The sequence below is a fragment of the Mya arenaria genome, chromosome 14 (genome assembly GCF_026914265.1).
Source record: "Mya arenaria isolate MELC-2E11 chromosome 14, ASM2691426v1".
Lineage (NCBI taxonomy): Eukaryota > Metazoa > Mollusca > Bivalvia > Myida > Myidae > Mya > Mya arenaria.
In genome coordinates, this window is record NC_069135.1 from 36,581,038 (window position 1) to 36,602,551 (window position 21,514).

A 21,514-nucleotide genomic window follows, 5' to 3' on the forward strand; every position below is an offset into this window, starting at 1 on the left:
ATGTGTGGGCTTAAGCAAGTTTCGGGCATTGTCCGTCAATTTCTGTATGATATTGCAAAAACCTTTCGTAGCAAACTGTTAGAACATTCGCGATGCTACGAAAACGCCAATCGAGTTTGTTAAGTTTATTATGGATATATTTGTCGCGAGAGGATCCTTTTATTTTCAAATCGAAAAATACGCAAAGCCACGATATTTCAATTCTTAACCCCTTCTCAAGATTACAAAATAAGTGCTTCCTTTTGGTGTTTACAAACCTGGTACGTTTACTGAATCAATACGTTTCTAATAATATAAATATCACTTACAAAGTCAAAGATGGTGTTGCTGTCCTGATAAAAGTTTTGGGCTTTAAAATTATCTATCAACCTTAAAGAACAAGCTCCAGATAGAAATATCCCCTGCCATTATGGCACATGATTCGTTGTCATTCGTGGCCCAATAAACGGGTAATTTGCGTTTTCTGGCATGTTTTTATACCGACCCTAACACCTACCGTTTAGGTAGAATTGCGGCTTCTGGTTGTTTTAATTTACTTAATTTAGGGCCATGATATACAAAGTGACAATTTCAACTTCCGTTTTCTCGTGTATTGTCAACATGTTATTTTTTACTGTCAAGGTACTGTATCTATCCATTCTACAATGTTTCACCTATTTTTTAACATGTACTAGCTTCTAAGAATTTCCCATACACTAAAAATATGACATCTTAGAAACATTGAACATGCATTAAAAGACACACAGAATTACTAGTTAATTTTTTTGATCAAATATGTATGTACGATGGGGAATTATGTAGCCGAAACAAACCACAATCCCTTTCCTTGGGGGAAGATTTCACAACTTTCTGTCATTTGTTAATAAAATATAATGAATATCTATGAGACAATAACCTATACTTTCTGCTAATGAAATCTTCGTACGGCCTTCAATAAGTTCGACGTTAAACCTTTAGGAATTGTACCTTTAAATCTTCACAGACATGACGTCATAATTTGGTTTCCCGTCTGCTTTAAACTGGTTTTGATCTTTTTTATAGTGACACTCATAGAAACATTCATACAAAATTCATTGACGTATAGAGATAGTTTATCTAAATAGTTTGAAAAATGACTGCGACTCTTCAATTATTTCCCATTAAACATGCCTAGCACGAAGGCAATTGTGTTGCCTAAATTTAGCTCAGACCCTTGTCATTACAGAAATGCAACATGAAGTTATTAATGCTCTATATGAACTTAATCAAAGATATAAAAAAGTTGATAAGATAAACGGATTTTTTAGCAATATTACTAAGTTGAAACGTATCTTACTTAGTTCGTATTATTGCTTTTTTGTGTTCTTAGCTCGGTATGGACTTTGGTAAAGATTTGCAATATGTATATATATATATATAAATATATATAGAGGGGGAGCGAGAGCCTACGAATGCCTAGGGCCCGAAAAATACAGACAATGGACATTAATTCTGATTGCATGCGTAGTCGCTTTGACTTAACTCAATTAATATATTCCTACAATAAAGGGGATGATTATCTTTGATTAAATTTATAGGGGCCACATTAGAGGACCATAAATAACCTTGCGATCTTATCAGCTTCCGTGCATTTGTACTCTGTCGACGATAGTTTGTTAGTGTCAACATTAAAGGGAAGTTATCATATTTCCTGAATATATGTAGTATATAAGGTGTCACTTAATTGTAACCATAAAAGTCTTACCCCAAAAGAATAAAGCTCAAATTTCATATCAATCTTGCAATGCAGATAACAGTTCTATTGAGCGGAACGGTTTGCTGTTGTATGATTTATATATGCCCCATATTTATTTATGAATATATTATACAACTTGCTTTTAAATACATATTGACAAAATGTGTGTATTTAAACATAAATCTGACTGGAAATGTTCCCATCAATAAGTTTTTCCACTGCTAAAAAGTGGTTATGATCTTAGCCATTCTTTTACAATCTTAATGACTTAGAAGTGCTCGCTCGTTGCGCTCACTCTGCCCTTTTTATATTGTATTACATACAACAGATCTACATGTACTTAATATAGATAAATTAACATTGTATGAATTGATACAAAACACATACCTCATAGTCGTTTCGGCTGTATTCCAGAAAGGTAACATGTCGTTTAACACAATTCAACAAGGTAAGAATTGAAAAAATACGTTGATACCGTTGAAATGTCAAACAAAATATGAATTCTCGAACAGGAGTCACTTGCCAAGATAAGAGGTCAACGAGAAGTTATCTACAGTTTGTACGTGAAGTAATTATAAAGTTTGCTTGTATACAATACGGAAGTTCCAAACACTTTTTAAATATACAAAGAGTTCAAATAGCGGTCTAGTTTCTTGATGAGGAAATTATAACACTATTTAAATGTAATTAATGCTTAATTAAAGCTAAATGCAGTAATCAAGGACATTCATAATGAACAAGTCGAAAGTTGCGATAAATACAGACGATCGCACCTCTAAGTTGGTGAGATCTCGCGCGCATTGACAGACACGTTAGCCATTAAGAATCCTGTAGTTCTTATTTCTGACATCAGCAACAGTAAAATATTAAATCTTATATTTTATAAAAAATTGTATTTTACTTCTACATTGAATTGTTATTTTTATATCAGAATATTTTTCTATTCACACAAAACTGGTCTTCTACATGATTGCAATACAATGGTTTATCACCATTACACTTATGGTAAGGCGTAAAAAACCGTTAATTTGCACGTTGTTTAATGCATTCTTTAATGTAGATTTTATAGAATATTCAATTCAAATCCCCTTTTATATTTTTTATTTAAACTTTTTTTCTACTGAGCTTGTTTCTGTAGTTTTTCGCATACATTTTCTTTTGTAACTTTAAACATGGTTCTTTTCTATCAATATTATCACCGTTTAACTAACACACCTGTTAAATGAGATGAGTGGAGCACGAACGGTCAAGGATGGTGTTCGCACAAAGATAAATGCATAATTTTTCTAGACATTTGCCTAAATGTTTTTCCAGCACGACATCTCTCGTACTCATTTAGTCAATCTTCTTGTCCATTTCTGAACAAAATGTCGGTTTGCTTCAAATGTTTGTTTGCCATTGGTGTAATGACGTCATATAGCTTTACAAAATTAATTCATAAAACATAATATATGCAAATGGTTACCATATTTGAAACATGATGAAAATCCCATTAAGAAATATGTGTTGTATTAAAGATGAATTAACATCATGAATCACATATAATTTTATTCATACAATATATATAATCATATATGTAGCACATGTTTGAACGAATATCACTCATTATTAACACCGCAAATAACAATTCATAAACAAATAGTTTAAAAGAAATATTAATTATTATGTAAATATGAGATTTATTTTTGTCAAAGTTTCTCTGTTATTAAAAAAATGCTTACCACGGTAATCAAAAGAATACAATCAAAAGTTAAAATGAAAGATCTATATACAACAAAATAAAGGACCAGAACGACAGAAAAGGCAAGAAAGACTTAAGAAGAAATGATGAAAACATACATTGGAGCGACAATCAAAGTTATATTCGAAGGCGTTCATCAACAACAAAACGATATCCCCAAATTGAGACATATGCATCACAGATTAGCTTTGAATGTTGCTATATATTATATAGTCTAAGCACTGCCAAGCACTTTTACCATTCTTATACACAACTCAGTGTCTTCTTTAAAACCTTCTCTTGTGCATGCGCGAGAACTATGACGTTGCTATAATGACATCAGCACAGTGACGTTCTAGAAGCGCAAGCTGGTGCGAAGTCGGTTTGCGCGTTCCCCCGCTGTCCAGGACTTGGATTTGGCCCGGAAGTGACGAAGGTCAGTCACGTGGTCTTTATGCAACATCGGCATGTATTGTTGAGGCTCGCACTGGACCTAAAACAGGATAAATGGTACATGTATTGGTCTTATTCGATTTTATTCATCGCATTCAAATACGTGTTTATGTTTCTCAAAGAGCGTCTGTTACTTAGACATTCTTAAAATTCCTAGGCGGGATAACACCGTTGATCTTCGTTTTTAGCTAATGGCATACATCATATACTAATCTATGCTAAGGTCTTAGAATTATTAAAACGATTAATTCGCTCTATATTTCTATGTTAAACTGCTCTTAAACGCATTTTAAGTATAATTTAATTAAAAAAACATACTTGAATAAATTAGTACATACAATGTGTTTGTGGTAAAAAGCCTTGTATCCGCCCTCTAGCAGGTACACTTCCGGGAAGGCTAGGCGCGGGTAGACGTCCGTGTGGAGGCTCCGGTCCTCGCTCCGTAAGTGACGGTACCTAAAATATCATCAAAAAAATATGTAATTCAGTTTAGAATAAAATATCGTATTATAAGCATAAAACGGCTTTTTATTATGTTGTACATCTACTTTCCTAGCATTTTCCTTACATTTATTCTTAATTTTATTTTTGCAAAACGAAAGCCAATTATATCTGATGCGCAAATATACATCAATCATATTCTGTTTAGGTTACTTAGTTATTGCTATGGAACATGTAAAATCATTTTAATATATAAAGGCAAACAATATTGACATCTTGTCAGTGTCAGATTTACAACGTCAATACCAGAACAAAACAGAACAGAAGTTTATTTCGACTTATGCAACAAAGCATCTCGTCAAACAAATATATACAATTAAACAAAATATTCATGCTTGTGATCATCGTTACAAGTTAGCCAATATCAATAACAATTCAAGATAGCTCAAGAAATATGGAGAATGTTCACGTATAACAATATTGATAATACTAGATATAAGAAGCTGTTTATCTAGTTATTTAGATACATTATGGAAATGCAGATTAATTAATAGTCACGACAGTGATTGTACGGTTATGACTTAAACTGTTTGCAATATCAGCACGCCACTTTTGTAAAAAACTATCGATTAAACGTTGTTTAAAAACTTGAGCAAAGAGTTTGGCTTATGATTTACTCGAAAATATTAGACTTTCTATGACACTTACATCTTCGGTCCCCTCTCGGATGAAAACTCGCAGTGGAAGACAAGCACGTGTCGACCGGATGTAGCGTCATCGTCGATGTGTGAGAGGAGGAAGTCTCGCACCATGTCTCGCGTGAATAGATTCACGGCGCCCCGGATGTGGCCGCCTTCGAACTCGTACGGGTAGCGGCAGTCGATCACTGTCAGTCGCCCGATCTCGTCGTCATAGCAACCACGCAGCACCGCGTCCATCTGGAGTATGGAACATATATAAGTAAAGTGTTACAAGTCACATTGGTTAGTTGTCTGCTCTTTTGTTTTTGTTCTTTATATTCTTTATTCTTTAAAATTTGACAAACAGAAGAATAATATTACCTCATAAACAGCAAATGTATTATATACTGAAAAGGAATATTTTTTTGGACCAAAAAACGGAGGTCCTGATTAAAACCCAAGAATGATCTATGCTTATTATAAGAACTAGTTAACGTGCCAAACATACTCAGTTAATTCCCTTAAATGCCAGTGTACTGACCAATAATTAACCCGCTTTAGAAAACTGCAATTCATTAAAAAGTGATCTGGCCATAATAATTAAAAAGAAAACAGTCTATGAATTTACCGTATCGGGTGAGATGGCCTTGAGGTCCTTGTGTTTGCCATGGACGGTGGGGATGGTATAGGGCCGGGAGCCGTCCGCCACTACTTCCGGATCCGTGGACAGCGTGTTTACAACCGACTTGATCTCATCTCCGCGGCCGCTAGTGGTCTCCACATTCTGGTTAAGAAACATGACGCGTTACAAAACATCTGAACCAATCATTATTGACATTACAAAAAGTATTTTTTGTTGCTGTTGATGTTTTCATTTAAAATACTGAAGCATTCGCCAACGGAGGCGAAACATCCCAAATTTCTTTTCGGAATAGCAACATTGACTAATCACACAGCTCAGCGAAGAAAGCTCTTAATATTTGTAAACGCATAGTTAATGTAGTCGGTTGGTTTGTTTGGGGTAAAAATATTGATAGTTAAGAACGTGTTTTAAAACAAGAGACAACATACGTCCAAAAAGAGGTTACTAAGGGCGACCCCTGTCTCTCTCAGGCGCTTGCTGACCGGAGTGTCCTCGTGTTCATCGGCTGGACGCTTGCTTGAGAACAGGCTTCTCTTCACATCGAACGACAGGAATCGACCCAGTGGCTTCCGGCATACCTGTTGGTTCAGAAATCCTCTTGTTCAGAAAATCAATTAACTATTTTTATTTTTTGAATCATTCTATTATTCCATCATTCTATCATCCGTACAATCGATCATTCATCATTGAATCAATCAAATCCAATAAATCAATATAACCATAACTTTGATAGCTGATTGCAATGGCAAAACTCATTAAAATGTTCTCGGATAAGTTTTCGGGCCTTATATTTGCTCGAATATCTCGTTCTTTGTTTTATGAATGGCGAGTTCAGGCTAAAACTATTTAGAAATATCTAATAAATTGACTTTTTTTTCTTAAAACTAACGTAATTATTTCTCTTGATATAACTGACCTCAGTGTCGGATCTGTCATGACCGGAAGTAACGGGTGGGGTGTCGGTGGCTGCCCATTCGTCATCCTTGTCTGCAGAGTTAACTCCCCTGGCTGGCGGAGTGAGAAAGATGCCGATGTCGCTCTCTTCCGGCTTGCTTGGAGTCGTAAGTCTAAACATGTCGGAAAGCTACAAGGGAAATAAGGCAAAATTATTATTTTAGTACAAAAATCAATAATATTATTGGAAGCTATGTATTAAAAATAAAATAAAAGGTTCACAACTTAATATTTACACCTCAACTTCCATTCCTTAAATGAACTGCCTTTCGGCAACTGCGTTCATCAATCGATGAACGCAATATCTTCGGATATGTTCGGATGGTAAGTCATTGCATAACAATATACATGAAAGCTATTGATCTTATTGGTTGTATTGTGTCTGCAGGTCCCGTAAAATATAGATCAACATTTTTGAAAGTGTTAGTTTATTATATTTTAAATATAATGGTACCAGAAGTGTTTCAATTTTACGTTTTAAAGTGATTTCAAGTGGTAGATCTTTTCCCGCGTTATTGTGACGTCATTTGAAAGAAATGTTTCCGGTTATAGTCGGGTCGTTCTATTTACAGAATGGGTAAGAACGAATTACTGAAAGGTTTTCTTAAATGAAATGAAGATTTTTTTTAACAATTCTTGAATGAAATAATGAACTTTTGGTGTAAATATAAGGAATGAATTGCGGGGGTAATGACATCAACCCCGCAATTCATTCCTTAAAAAGACAACAACACTGTACTGGGATGCGTGTGTATATGTGTGTGCGTGAGCATGTTGCGGGTAATTTATATATAATGCAAAAACATTCATATAAATCTTTATCAGAAATAAAAGTAAGTAAGAAACATGTTGACTTACTGTTAATGGTTCGCTGTTGGAGATGCTTATGGTCTCTGTCTTGAAACTGGAATGACAAAACACAGAAATATACTAGTACCATAAATTTCCGGCACTTGCTAACGAGCTCATATTATCACACAGCGCATCTTCAATTAGCGCAATTAACGGTCTACAGTCACATGCCCCGGTATGGTCACAGCTAGTCCGGGCAATATGCCACCATAAAAGACAATGATTACGCATCGCCATGATAAAAGACGCCGCGGGTGCTTGATTGATCATTATAGACGCTGAGTACCATAAATCACGGCGTGGTACGACATGTGGCCGTTTCTCAATACGGTTACCGTACGTAAATATGTCCTTAAATCATTTAATTTCAACAATTCAGAATGTTAAACAACAATTGAAATATTGAAAAAGTGTTGTCAATGCAATGTCATCTTATGTATTAAAATGCCTATGCTAAACACCTTAAATACACAACTTACGTCCGTTCTCTCTCCATATTTTAAAGCACGAATTAACACTGGGCGCGTTTAATATAGAAAACGTTTTATTATCATAAAATAAAGCAGAACTAGTTTCCTGTATGAAGACAATCCACAGACTGACAATAGTTGTCTGGCTCTGAAAACATGTTAGTACAACCTAAATTCCACGTTACTGCACTAAGCTTATAATGCGAATTTTACATACAGTGATGTAAGGTTGTTCAACATAATGTGTTCCTTCCCATTTTGAGTAAATGTGCTCAAACTATTCTCTCTCTAATCTTGTTTTTCTTGCCTTAAGTAAATGCGGTCTCTGCTTTTACAGAATAAGTATATGGTACGTGTATAAACTTAAGGCAATCGAATGCGTGGGCTGAACGGGGATTTCAGCATTGTCCATCAATTTCTGTATGATGCTATAAGATCCTTTAGTAGCAAACTGCTACAACACTCACGATGCTACGAAAACGCCAATCGAGTTTGTTAAGTTTATTATGAAGAATTTCTCGAGAAAATGCATAGCCATTTATATTCAAATCAAAAATAGGCAAAGCCACGAAATTCCGATTCTTATCCCCTTCTCAAGATTACAAAATACATCAATAATTGGTGATTTACAAATATGGTATATTAACTTAATCAGTAGGTTTTAATAAAGTAAATATCACTTACAAAGTCAAAATGATGTTTCTGTCCTGATGATAGTTTTTGGATTTACAATGATTTACTAAATCAACCGAACAACGATTCAGGTAGAAATAGCCTGTCCCCTATTTAACCCAGCGTTTGTTGTCATACATGGCCCAATAAACGGTTAATTTACATATTTTTGGCATGTTTTTATACCGACCATATTACCCACCAAAAAGGTAGATTTGTGGCCCCTGATTGTTTTAACACGACTTAATTTAGGGCCATCAATTACCACGTGATAATTTCACCTTCCGTCTTCTCGTGTATTGTCAACATGTCAGCATTGACCGTCCAGGTACTGTGACTATACATTGTACAATGAATCACTGATTTTTCAACATGTTATAGCTCCTTAGATTTCTCAAACATGCTCTTCACAAACAGGACACCTTGTGTCTATTCCTATAAATCCGCATTAAACCATTTGATATAAATTTATCCCAACTATGAACAATTAGATGCTTTTATTATCTAGACATTTTCTATAAAAAAATGTAGGCTGAGCCTAAAATGATGGTAATTTTTATATTAATATACTAGTAGTATAACTCTTTCTCGTAGAACTTCGGTGCATAACAGCACTCACCGCCCCTGTCATGGCATTGGTAGGGATGGTTTAGGAAACTCTTTAGAATGAGATTCCTTCAAGTTAATGAATTTCAAACAAGAATTATTTATAAAACATATCATTAACGTATAGAAAGCAAAGAAGTAAAGATTTGCAAAATATATATTGCAGATGAAGGGAGAAAGAGGCTGCGAATGCCTAGGGCCCGAAACATATAGCCAACGGAAATTATTTGTGATTGCATGGGAAATCGATTTCACGTGATTAATGAATACATTTCTTCAATAAAGAGATAAATATCTTTGATAAAATTTACAGGGGCCACATAAGTGGACTATATATAACCTTGCGATCTTATCAGCTTCCGTGCATTTGTACTCTGTCGACAATAGTTTGTAAGTGTCAACATTAACAAGGGAAGTTATCATGTTTCCTGAATATAGGAAGTCTACAAGGTGTCACTTATTGTAATCATAGCTGTCTTATCCAAAAAATTCAAATATCATACCATGTTTTGCAATAAGTCTTCCTTGCTGAAAACGTATCTATTAAGCGGAACAAATTGCTTTTGTGTGATTTATAGAAACCCAACATTTATTTATGATACATATTTTACCATTTTGTTTTAAATACGCTTGTTAATAATATACATATTGTGTATTGAAATTTTGTTGGAAGTAATATTGCTGTTGATCGTATCATCGAAGCGACAAAATGTATCGAACGATTCAAGTCAAACGCTGTTTACTCACACATACGATTAGGATTGCATTACATTTAACAGATCTACATGTACTATGTATATATACATTAACATTGTATGAATTGATACATAACACTTACCTCATAGTTGTTGCTGCTGTATTCCAGCAAGGCAACATTCCTTTAAACACGATACAGTTGATAAAAAAGTAAGAGTTTGCAAATACGTTGATACCGTTGAAATGTCAAACGAAATGTGAATTATCGAACAGGAGTCACTTGGCAAGAAAAGATGTCAAAGTGAAGTTATCTACAGTTTGTACGTGAAGTAATTATAAAGTTTGCTTTAATACAATACGGAAATTCCAAACTATATTTAAACATACAAAGAGTTCAAATAGCGGTCTATGTTCTTGATGAGGAAATTATTTTAATGTAATTTATGCCTATTTAAAGGTAAATGCAGTAATTAAGGACATTCATAATAAACAAGTTGAAAGTTGCGATAAATACAGACGATCGCACCTTTGAGTCGGTGAGATGTCGCGCGCATTGACAGACACATAAGCCAGAATCATAGAGCTCTAAATTCCGAAAACTGAAAACAGCAGCATTAAAATCTTATTTTTATAAACAAATATTTATTATCTACATTAAACTATTATTAGAAGTTAATTCATTTGAATATTTTTCCATTAACTCTTTACTTGTCTTTTACTTGATTGCAACACAATGGTTATCCACGTTCACACTTTCGGTAAGGCGTCAAAAATCGTTATTTTGCACGTTGTTTAATGCAACATTTAATGTTCATGCTACAAAATATGCGATCAAAACTACGTTTTAGACTTGATTTTTTAACTTATACATGGTTCTTTTCTTTCAATATCATGGATAAAGTACTCTCAAGGATGGTGTTTCAAATTTGTACACAGACAAATGCATAAAGACCTTTGCCTGAATAAGTGCATGACTAACAACTGGATGTTTTTTCCATAACGACTAGCACATCGCTTTTACTCATTTAGTTAATCTTCTCGTCGAATGGCGATTTGTTTAAAATGTTTGGTTGCCATTTGTGTAAAATATGTTTTTTATTTTAAAAGGTTACTAGATTTGAAACATAAAGAATGAGTTTCATGTTTGTTTTAAAATGACTTAACAGCAAATATAATAGTATTCATATCGTATATATAGACATACATGAAGCACATATTTGAACTAATGTTATCGTTAGCAACATTGCAAATAAAACTACATAGAGTAAATAATTAAAAATATATTTATACCACATTTTGTTTAAACTAGTAGTAAAAAGAATATTTAGTATGTAAATAGTGGTAGTTATTTTAAGTTGTTGTGACTAAGTTCGTCTGTTATTCTAAAACACTTTTCACGGAACATAAGAAATTAATGAATACAATCAAAAGTTAAAATTAAATTGCTTTACACAACACAACAAAAGACGAAAGAAAACCCCCACAAAGAATCAAGAATAGATCAGGAGTAAACCCGAACAGGCATCCATAAACAGACAAACGGGATCTCAAAACATTGTAAGATAAATGCAAGTCTTCTACCACAGATCACCTTTAAATGTTACTATACATTCAAGAGTCTAAGCATTGCAAAGCACTTTTCCATTCATATGCACAAGTCAGTGTCTTCTATCGCACAGGCCCTTGCTCGTGCGTAAACAAGGATGACGTCGGCATTAATGACGTCATCACAAAATCGTTATAGAAGCGCAAGCTTGCGTGAAGTCTATTAGAGCGTTCCCCGCTGTCCTGGACTTTGACGAAGGTCATTCACGTGGTCCATCGGCGTGGTTACATTAAATTTTATAGGTATTGAACTTGTTCGAGTTTATTCATCTCATTCAAATACGCAAGAATATAAGTGAAAAGAGTGCCTGATTCTCGTTTTCTTATTTTAAATGCAACTTTCCCTTAAAACACCAATAATTGCCCTTATTTCCATATTTTGTAATCTGGAGAAGGGGTAAAGAAACGAATTGACGTGGCTTTGCGTATTTTCATTTTGCGTTTTGCATTTTCGCGACAAATATTTTCATTTCAAACTAAGCAATTCGATTGGCGTTTACGTAGCATCGTGAGTGTTCTAACAGTTTGCTGCAAAAGGTGTTTGCAATATCATACAGAAATTGACGGACAATGCCCAAAACTTGCTAAAGCCCACACATTAAGATTGTACACGTTCCATATACTTATTCTGTAAAAGCAAAGAACACACTTACTTAAAGCTAGACAAACACGATTAGACTGAGGGCAGTTTTGAGCACATTTGCTCAAAATGTAAAGAAAATATATGTTGAACAACCTTACATCACTGTATGTAAAATTTGAAAATAATATCAAAATGAAGACCTTATCATCTTAGTGGACTTTTGTGAAATAGAAGTTGTGAAAATACATACTTTCATGTTATCAGAGCCAGACAATTTTGTCTGTCTATAGGTGGACTTCATATCGGAAACTTATACTGCTATATTATATCTTAATACAACGGTTTCGTTCGTTCTTGGTTTAAAAATTTGGAGATAGAAGCGACGTTAGCAATTTTCAGTACTAATAAAACTGAAGTATTTAACATCAGAAAAGTTATTTACTTTCACCAATCATTTAATGTTTTTGCGTTTCCAGCTATTGAATACACGGTTACAGTCTTGTTATTATGCATACACGTTGCTTGATCAGTATAAACATGTGTTGAAACGATGTGCACTACAGAAGTCGAAATGAACTGTCTGTCTGTTTGTTATAAAAAAAATAATCATTTTCCGTACATACATTATTTAGTGAGTAATAAACGGTTGATCTCTCAAAATTTATGTTTTTATACAGGTGTATGTAATAATTTTAAATACGGTGTGATACCTTAAACATGTCCGGAATCATACATAAAAGAGATGAAATGTTATATACCACAAATCCAGGTTATGTAAAAATCCAAGTTATAGACAGACTATATGTAACAACAAGGATAAGAAATGATGGCATGAAGTTATGAAATATCAATTTTGTTACACAATATCTATTGTTTTTGAAATGTGATCTTGGGGTGGCGGGGTGTAAGCATATTTACACTCGCTTACGGGTTAAAGCCATTCGGGGTGCACGCAACGATTTACAATAATTCTACAGTTTTTAAAACTAGGAAAAATATGATATGATTGGTAAATTATGACTTGTTAAAAAATGAGTTATCAGAGTTTTTTGGATGGTTGAAATGTTTATGGACTGATTCCTCCTCCTCCTCCTCCTCCTCCTCCTCATCATCATCGTCATGTATGTCAAGATACGTGATATCTCTCTACATCTCAGAGGTGCGATCGTCCGTATTGTTCACGCCTTTGAACTTGCTTATTAAACACGTAGTTAATTGCTGCATTTAGCTACAACTTAGAACTAATTAGATTTAAATTGTACTTTAATGTCCTAACAAACAATAAGACCGATATTTTAACTGTTTGTATATTAAACATTGTTTGATTTCTTTCGTATTGTAAACAGAACAAACTTTATAATTACTTCAGGTACAAACTGTAAATGACTTCATGGTGACGACTTTTCGTTCCAAGTGACTCCTGTTCCCGATTTTATTATTAGTTAGGCATCTGTACAGTATCAACACAATTTTCATTTGATAACATTGTAATATTGCATTATGCTGTACAAAATGTTACCTTTTTGGAATACAACGGCATCAGATATGAGGTATGTTCTGAAGGCTCTAGAATTCATGTACATGTAAAATGAGTCTTACAGTGAGATACAAAATAGTATTCCTGGGAAACGTATGAAGTCTTTAACTACTTGTTATTATAAGGAAAATACAAACCTCTTATCAACATTTTGTGATACGTTGTAGACTTCCTATAAACAAGAACATTAAACAGTATAACTATACATGGTTACATTACCTTTTTGGAATAGTCAATCTATAACAATCCGTTTATTTGATCATAAAACATACAAATAGTACAAATGACATCAACAAGCAATGTGGTAAATAGTACAATATTTGAGGTGAATAAATAGCAATTTATTTGATAATCCATTTCGTTTTTTGGGGTATAATAAGGTGGAAGTCGATAAGATCGCTCGGTAATATGTGGCCTTTGTAACACAATAACCTCATCTTTGTGATAGGAAATGACTTCAGTCTAATAAACACCCCACCTTTGTGATAGGAAATGAGTTCAGTCTAATAAACACCTCAAATGTTGACAAGAACACAATCGTTCATTTCTATTCTTTTCTTTTCTGATGACAGAAAGATTGCCCATTGTCTGTATTTAACGTGCTGGCATTCGCAGGCGCACGCGCTCTCTCTCTCTCTCCATGTTTAAAATGCAAAGATAACTAAAATCAAGAAATACAACCGGAATGCAAAATAAGTAAGATTCTTTTTAACCTAGTATAGTTCAATGTGTGATTGGTAATTATTAAAGCGACGATGGCATAGGGATAGCTTGAACACGTCATATTTCGAAATGTATTATAAATATTTAGAGGAAGGTAAATGTTAAAAGAATGATTGTGACATCGTGCAAGGTGTAACCACAGTGCATGGGCAGTTAAGGCTGACATGTTGACAATACACGAGAAAACAGAAGGCGAAATAATCACGTGGGATATTATGACCCTTAATTAAGTCGTTTTAAAACAATCAAGAGCCACAGTGCTGGGCAATATGGTCGGTATAAAAACATGCCAGAAAGATGCGAATTAAGCGTTTATTGGGTCATACACGACAAGAATCATAGGTCAAAAGGGGAGGGGCTATTTCTACCTGACGCCTTGTTTGGTTGATTTATTAAAATAATTTAAAAAAAAAAATCATACTTTCATCAGGACAGTAAAATCATCTTTGACTTTGTAAGTGATGTTTTTTTTTTATTTAATTATTGATTCGATAGATTTATAAAACACCAATTGGATGCACTTATTTGCATATGTCCTTAACTTGAGAAGGGGTTAAAAACGAAATATAGTGGCTTTGCGTCTTTTCCGATTTGAATATAAAGGCTCGGCATTTTCGCGTGAAATATTTTCATAATAAACTTAACAAACTCGATTGGCGTTTTCGTAGCATCGTGAATGTTCTAGCAGTTTGCTACTAAAGGTTATTGCAATATCATACGAGAAATTGACGGACAATGCCCGAAACTGGCTTAAGCCCACACATTGAGATTATACACGTTCTATATACTTATTCTGTAAAAGCAAAGAACGCACTTATTTAAAGCAAGACAAACACTATTAGACTGAGAACAGTTTGAGCACATTTACTCAAAATGTAAAGAAAAACATTATGTTGCGAAACCTTATATCACCGTATGTACACTTTGCAAACAATATCAAAATAACAACATTAAAAGCTTTGTGCAATATGGGGGTAAAAATATATAGTTACATGTTATCAGAGCCAGACAACTATTGTCAGTCTGTGGATTGACTTCATACCGGAAACTGGTTCTGCTTTTTAATATTACAGTAAAACGGTTTAAATAGTGAAAACGCTCAGCGTTTGATTTTTGATTAAAATATGGATAGAGAAGCGACGTAAGCAACTTTTATTATTAAAACAACTGAATTACTTAACATCAGTAAATTAATTATATTAGGTTAGTTTAAATATTTTTATTGTTGTTTTCCGTTTCTTGATTGATAAAATGAAATTATTTAAGGACATATTAACTTAAACAATTTGAGAAACAGCCACTTGTCGTAGCACACCGTGATTATGGTACTCAGCGTGTATTTTGATCAGTTCAATCAAGCACCCGCGGCGTCTTTGATCATGGAGATGCGTAATCATTGTCTTTTATGGTGGCATATTGCCCGGTCTAGCTGTGACCAAACCGGGCCATGTGACTGTAGACCGCAAATTGCGCTAATTAAAGATGCGCTGTGTGATAATATGAGCTTGTTAGCGTGTGACGGAGATTTATGGTATATTTCTGTGTTTTATCTTTCCAGTACCAAGACTGAGACCAGTAGCATCTGCAGCAGCGGACCTTCAACTGTAAGTTCATGTGTTTTATTTTCAATTTTGATGGACCTTAATGATCTTTTTGAGCTAGGATGAAGAATTCTGAAAATAAGGATATAGAGCTTATTAAAGTTCGAACCATTTTACTTAGAAATGGAACACCCCATATACTTTATTTATTACTATAACTAGATGAGCAAAATGGTCAAAAATGAAACAATTTATTGTGGCGTCAGACGAAACTGTTTTCGTTTGTATTATATTTAACAGAAACATTATACTGTTGTTTTTTATAGATTTAAAGTTTACTCTTTTTATCGTGCATGTATGTTGTTTCCCGCGCAGATATCCGCCATGTTGAGACTGACGACCCCAAGCAAGCAGGAATTGAGCGACATCGGCGCCTTCATAACGCCGCCGGCAAAAGGAGGCAACTCGGCAGATATTGGACACTGGACAGTCACCGACACCCCCTCCGTCACTTCCGGTCTTGACGGATCCTACACTGAGGTTAGTTATATCAAAATAATGGAAAAAATTATTACTTAATTGCACATGTCTTAATAATCTGGAAATAACCTCTGAAACATAAAACATTGATGTGAATTTAAACTAGTAAATGCATCTGAGAATATTATAACGATTTAAACAATCTAAAGGAGTACCGAAGACTCATATGAATGAGTGATATTATGATTCCTAGTTAGTGATTTGATAAATGAAATAATTAAGATTGATTACAGGAATTATATAATGAATGAATACCTCATCGAAAATATAATTCATTCAATACTTCATTTATGTGTTGATAGATTTATCATGTTATAATAATACCTATGTCATTTCTTTTCAACACAGGTATGCCGTAAGCCACTGGGCCGTTTCCTGTCGTTCGATGTGAAGAGAAGCCTATTCTCCAGCAAGCGTCTAGCTGATGAGCCAGATGATACTCCGTCCACCAAGCGCCTTAGAATAGCAGAGGTCGCCAATAGCAGCATGACTCTAAACGTATGTTTTGTTTTGTTCGTTTGTTCTTGTTTTATCAAGACAATAATAACAATAAATTCACAAATATCTCATCTATGTAATACGACCATTTCTTGCTGTTTTAATTGAAGTAAAATAGTATAATAATTATAAATTTGACAATGATATTCTGCTATTACTATTACTGTACCGGACAATAATCATGATCTTACATGTAAATTGATTGGTTGATTTGTTTGCTAATAGCGACATGTTTCTTCTGCAGGATGTGGAGACCTCTAGCGGCCACTGCGATGAGATTAAGTCGGTGGTATACACACTGTCCACGGACCCGGAAGTGGTTGCGGACGGCTCCCGGACCTACACCATCCCGACCGTCTCCGGCAAACACAAGGACCTAAAGGCCATCTCACCCGATACTGTAGGTTCAAATAAAGATGATTACCTATTTAGTCATTGAGATGCTCGAAGGGTCGTTATTGTACTATTCATGTAAAGTCAAATCAGTCATAAACTGGTGAGGGTCCAATAATAGCCACTTTTAACTAATTACAATGTTCTTGTCATAATAGTTTTGTAAAATAAATTTGTTAAACAACTCAAATAAATTCTAAATTAACATGTCACTATCAAGATGAATCTGATATGTTTAGTGATTAATCGTCTACTTGACTTTGTTCTCCCATATTCCAGATGGACGAGGTGCTGCGTGGTTGCTATGCCGACAAGATCGGGCGCGTGACAGTTATCGACTGCCGCTACCCGTACGAGTTCGAAGGCGGCCACATCCGGGGAGCTGTGAATCTATTCACGCGCGACATGGTGCGAGACTTTCTCCTCGCGCACGTGGTCGATGACGCTACATCCGGTCAACACGTGCTCGTCTTCCACTGCGAGTTCTCGTCCGAGAGGGGACCGAAAATGTAAGTGTCCGAATTATATAAGGTTTTCTAGTAAATCATGAAGCCTTTTTCATGAGGTATTACTTAAATTACATTCGACAAACGCAAAAGTGAGGAAAACTTTTGGAAAGTGCTTGAAAACAACTACGTTATATAGAGCGCTTTTATTGAAATGATGTGAAGTTTTTGTTTCATTTTAAATTGTAAAACGTATGTACTATCATTTTCAGGTACCGTCACTTACGAAGCGAGGACCGGAGCCTCCACACGGACGTCTACCCGCGCCTAGCCTTCCCGGAAGTGTACCTGCTAGAGGGCGGATACAAGGCTTTCTTTAATAAACATATGGTATGTACAAAAAGTAAAGTAGGTCGTAAGAAAAAAGATAAATCTAATTAGTTTAAAGATAAGTTTTCAATTTTCAGCACCATGTTTTCAGATATAAATATTGAGCGCATTAATTATGGTTATAATTGTAAGTGCCTAGCAAAAATATACTAGGCATTAACTATAGAGCATATAGCATAAAATAAAATAAAATGGTTTTCTAACTATACAGTTTTAAAACCGTCTGAGTACCATGTTTATACCCGGGAAGCGCGTAATACATAATTATTGTTGTTTTAGGTCCAATGCGAGCCCCAGCAATACAAGCCTATGTTGCACAAGGACCACGTGACTGATCTGCGTCACTTCCGGGCCAAGTCCAAGTCCTGGACAGCGGGGGAACGCGCAAACCGACTTCGCCCCAGCTTGCGCTTCTAGAACGCCATTGAGCTGATGTCATTTTGGGACGTCATAGTTGTCGCGCATAATACAAGAGACGGTGTTATAGCACCCTAAGTTGTATATGTGACCAGAATTAGTGCTGGGCAGAGATTTGACTATAGAATGTATAGCATCATTTAAAGCTGATCTGTGATATAAGACTTGCATTTGTCATTGTGTGTTGTTCCAATGTGTATTCTCCTCATTTCTCATTGAGTCTTTCTTGTCATTTCTTTCGTTTCATTCTTTTGTTGTGTTGTATAAACCTATTTCATATAAACTTTTGACTGTATTCATTGATTTCTTATTTTCCGCATTTTCAAACAACAGGCAAACTTTGACACAATACCTAAAAACAACTACCAATATTTATATAATAAATATACATTTACAAAAACTGGTTTTAACAAAATTGTGGTGAAAAATTAGTTTTAACTATTTTTTTATGTATAATCGTTATTTGTAATGTTATTAATGAACGGCATCCGTTGAAACATGTGCTACATATATGATTATGTATATGATATGAATAAAATTATATTTCAATGATGATGTTTAGTCATTTTAATATAAAAATATAACACTTTTCTGTTTGGGATTTTAAGTTATATGACGTGATTACACAAATGATAACCGTTTCTATATATTATGGTCTATGACTTAATTTTGTAAAGCTATATGACGTCATTACACAAATGGCAACCAAACATTTGAAGCAAACCGACATTTTGTTCAGAAATCGACCAGAAGATTGATTAAATGAGTACGAGCGATGTCGTTCTGGAAAAACATTTAGGCAAATGTTTTTAAAGTTTATGTAACTATCATTGTACGCATTTCGAACATCATCCTTGAGCGTACTTGCTCCACTCATATAATCTGACAGATCTGTTTAACGAAGATAATTTTGAAAGAAAAGAACCATGTTTAAAGTAACAAAAATCAAGTCTGAAGGGTAGTTTGGATTGAATTTCTGTAGCATCCACATCAAAGAATGCATTAAACAATGTGCAAAATAACGATTTTTAACTCCTTAATGAAAGTGCCATGGTGAGTGACCGTTGTTTTGCAATCATGTAAAAGACCACTGATGTGAAAATGGCAAAATACTCAAATATAAAAATAATAATTCAATGCAGAAGTAAAATAATATGAAATAATATAAGATGATAATATTTTACTGTTGCTGTTGTCAGAAATAAGAGCTACATGATTCTGAATGGCTAACGTTTGTATCAATGCGCGCGACATCTCACCAACTCAAAGGTGCGATCGTCTGTATTTATCGCGACTTTCAACTTGTTTATTATGAATGCCCTTGATTACTGTATTTAGCTTAAATGAAGCATTAATTACATTTAAATAGTGTTATAATTTTCTCATCAAGAAACTAGACCGCTATTTGAATTCTTTGTATATTTAAAGATTGTTTGGAACTTCCGTATTGTATTAGCGCAAACTTTATAATTACTTCACGTACAAACTGTAAATAACTTCACATTGACATCTTTTTTTGCCAAGTGACTTCTGTTCGATAATTCATATTTCGTTTGACATTTCAACGGTATCAACGTATTTTCAAACTCTTATTTTGTTCAACTGTATCGTGTTTAAAGAATTATTACCATTCTGGAATACAGCAGCAACGGCTATGAGGTATGTGTTGTACCAATTCATACAATGTTAATGTATCTATACAAAGCACATGAAGATCTGTTGTATGTAATACAATATAAAAAGGGCGGAGTGACCGCAACGAGCGAAAGATCAGCAGTCGAAAAACTTATTGATTTAAACATTTCCAGTTAAATACATGTTGAAATGCATACATTTTGTTAACATGTATTTAAAAACAAATGGTATAATATATATCATAAATTAATGTGGGGCTTCTATACATCATACATAAAACAAACAGTTTCGCTCAATAATAACAGATGTCTCCTCATTGCAAGATATGATATGAAATTTGAACTTTATTCTTTTGGGTAAGACCATTATGATAACAATTAAGTGACACCTTATGGACTACCTATATTCAGGAACTATGATAACTTTCCTTGTTAATATTGACACTTACAAACTATCGCCGACTGAGTACAAATGCGCGGAAGCTGATAAGATCGCAAGGTTATATATGGTCCACTAATATGGCCCTTGTAAATGTAATCGAAGATAATCATCCCATTTGTGGTAGGAATATATTCATTAGTTGAGTCACGTGAAAGCGACTACGCATGCAATTAGAATTAATGTCCATTGTCTATATTTTCCGGGCCCTAGGCATTCGCAGGTACTCGCTCCCCCATCTCTATATTTATTGCAATCCTTGACCAAATTTCATACCGAGCTGTAAACACGAAAAGCAACAAGAATACGAAATAAGTAAGGTTTTTTTCAACCTAAAAAGATTGCTAAAATATCTTTCATTTAATCAACTTTCTTATATTTATGATTGATATAGAGCTTCATTAACTTCATATTGTATTTCTGTAATGACAAGGGCCTTTGCTATGTTTCGGCAACACAATTGTCTTCGTGCTAGGCATGTTTAATGGAAATTAATTGAAGAGTCACAGACCTTTTTTAAAAGCTTATTTAGATAAACTACTAAACGCTTTCTATACGTCAATGCAGTTTTTTCATAAATGTTTCTATACGTATACATACGGATATACTGTATATGTCACAATAATAATACTATCAAAACCAGTTTTATGACAGACAGACAGACAGACAGACAGACAGTTTATTTCGACTTGTACAATGTACATCGTCAACAACACATATGTTTATACTAGTCATTGTCAACGTGTATGCATAATAACAAACAATGTAATACTAATAAGTATATATAAATACAAAAATAAATAAATCATCTATCTAAATCAGAGGGTGAACTAATATTACAGTATTAAGTCATAACATTAATTATCG

At 34.3% G+C, this 21,514-nt stretch overlaps 2 protein-coding genes across 2 annotated transcripts; one reads left to right on the forward strand and one right to left on the reverse strand.

Moving 5' to 3' along the window:
* Positions 1-3,789: 3,789 nt before the first annotated feature.
* Positions 3,790-10,048, reverse strand: LOC128216057 (cdc25-like protein phosphatase twine). The gene is made up of 8 exons (XM_052922650.1): positions 10,044-10,048; positions 7,464-7,509; positions 6,568-6,735; positions 6,080-6,229; positions 5,637-5,783; positions 5,037-5,266; positions 4,226-4,343; positions 3,790-3,927 (listed from the first exon to the last, which is right to left on the reverse strand). Exons 1-8 carry the CDS (start codon positions 10,046-10,048, stop codon positions 3,790-3,792), a joined length of 1,002 nt encoding a protein of 333 aa, XP_052778610.1.
* Positions 10,049-13,634: 3,586 nt separating this feature from the next.
* LOC128216059 (M-phase inducer phosphatase-like) lies at positions 13,635-18,574 on the forward strand. Its single transcript, XM_052922651.1, has 8 exons — positions 13,635-13,639; positions 15,908-15,953; positions 16,266-16,430; positions 16,779-16,928; positions 17,182-17,328; positions 17,601-17,830; positions 18,040-18,157; positions 18,437-18,574. Exons 1-8 carry the CDS (start codon positions 13,635-13,637, stop codon positions 18,572-18,574), a joined length of 999 nt encoding a protein of 332 aa, XP_052778611.1.
* Positions 18,575-21,514: the final 2,940 nt, after the last annotated feature.

Bases quoted from the DNA above. Each gene is read 5' to 3' on its own strand.
- LOC128216057 (XM_052922650.1), bottom strand. The intron at 4,344-5,036 runs GTAAGTGTCATA...ATGATATTTTAG, and splicing joins TCCGAGAGGGGACCGAAGAT to GTACCGTCACTTACGGAGCG. The intron at 3,928-4,225 runs GTATGTACTAAT...ATCCTGTTTTAG, and splicing joins CTTTTTACCACAAACACATT to GTCCAGTGCGAGCCTCAACA.
- LOC128216059 (XM_052922651.1), top strand. The intron at 15,954-16,265 runs GTAAGTTCATGT...TTTCCCGCGCAG, and splicing joins GCAGCAGCGGACCTTCAACT to ATATCCGCCATGTTGAGACT. The intron at 17,329-17,600 runs GTAGGTTCAAAT...CCCATATTCCAG, and splicing joins AGGCCATCTCACCCGATACT to ATGGACGAGGTGCTGCGTGG.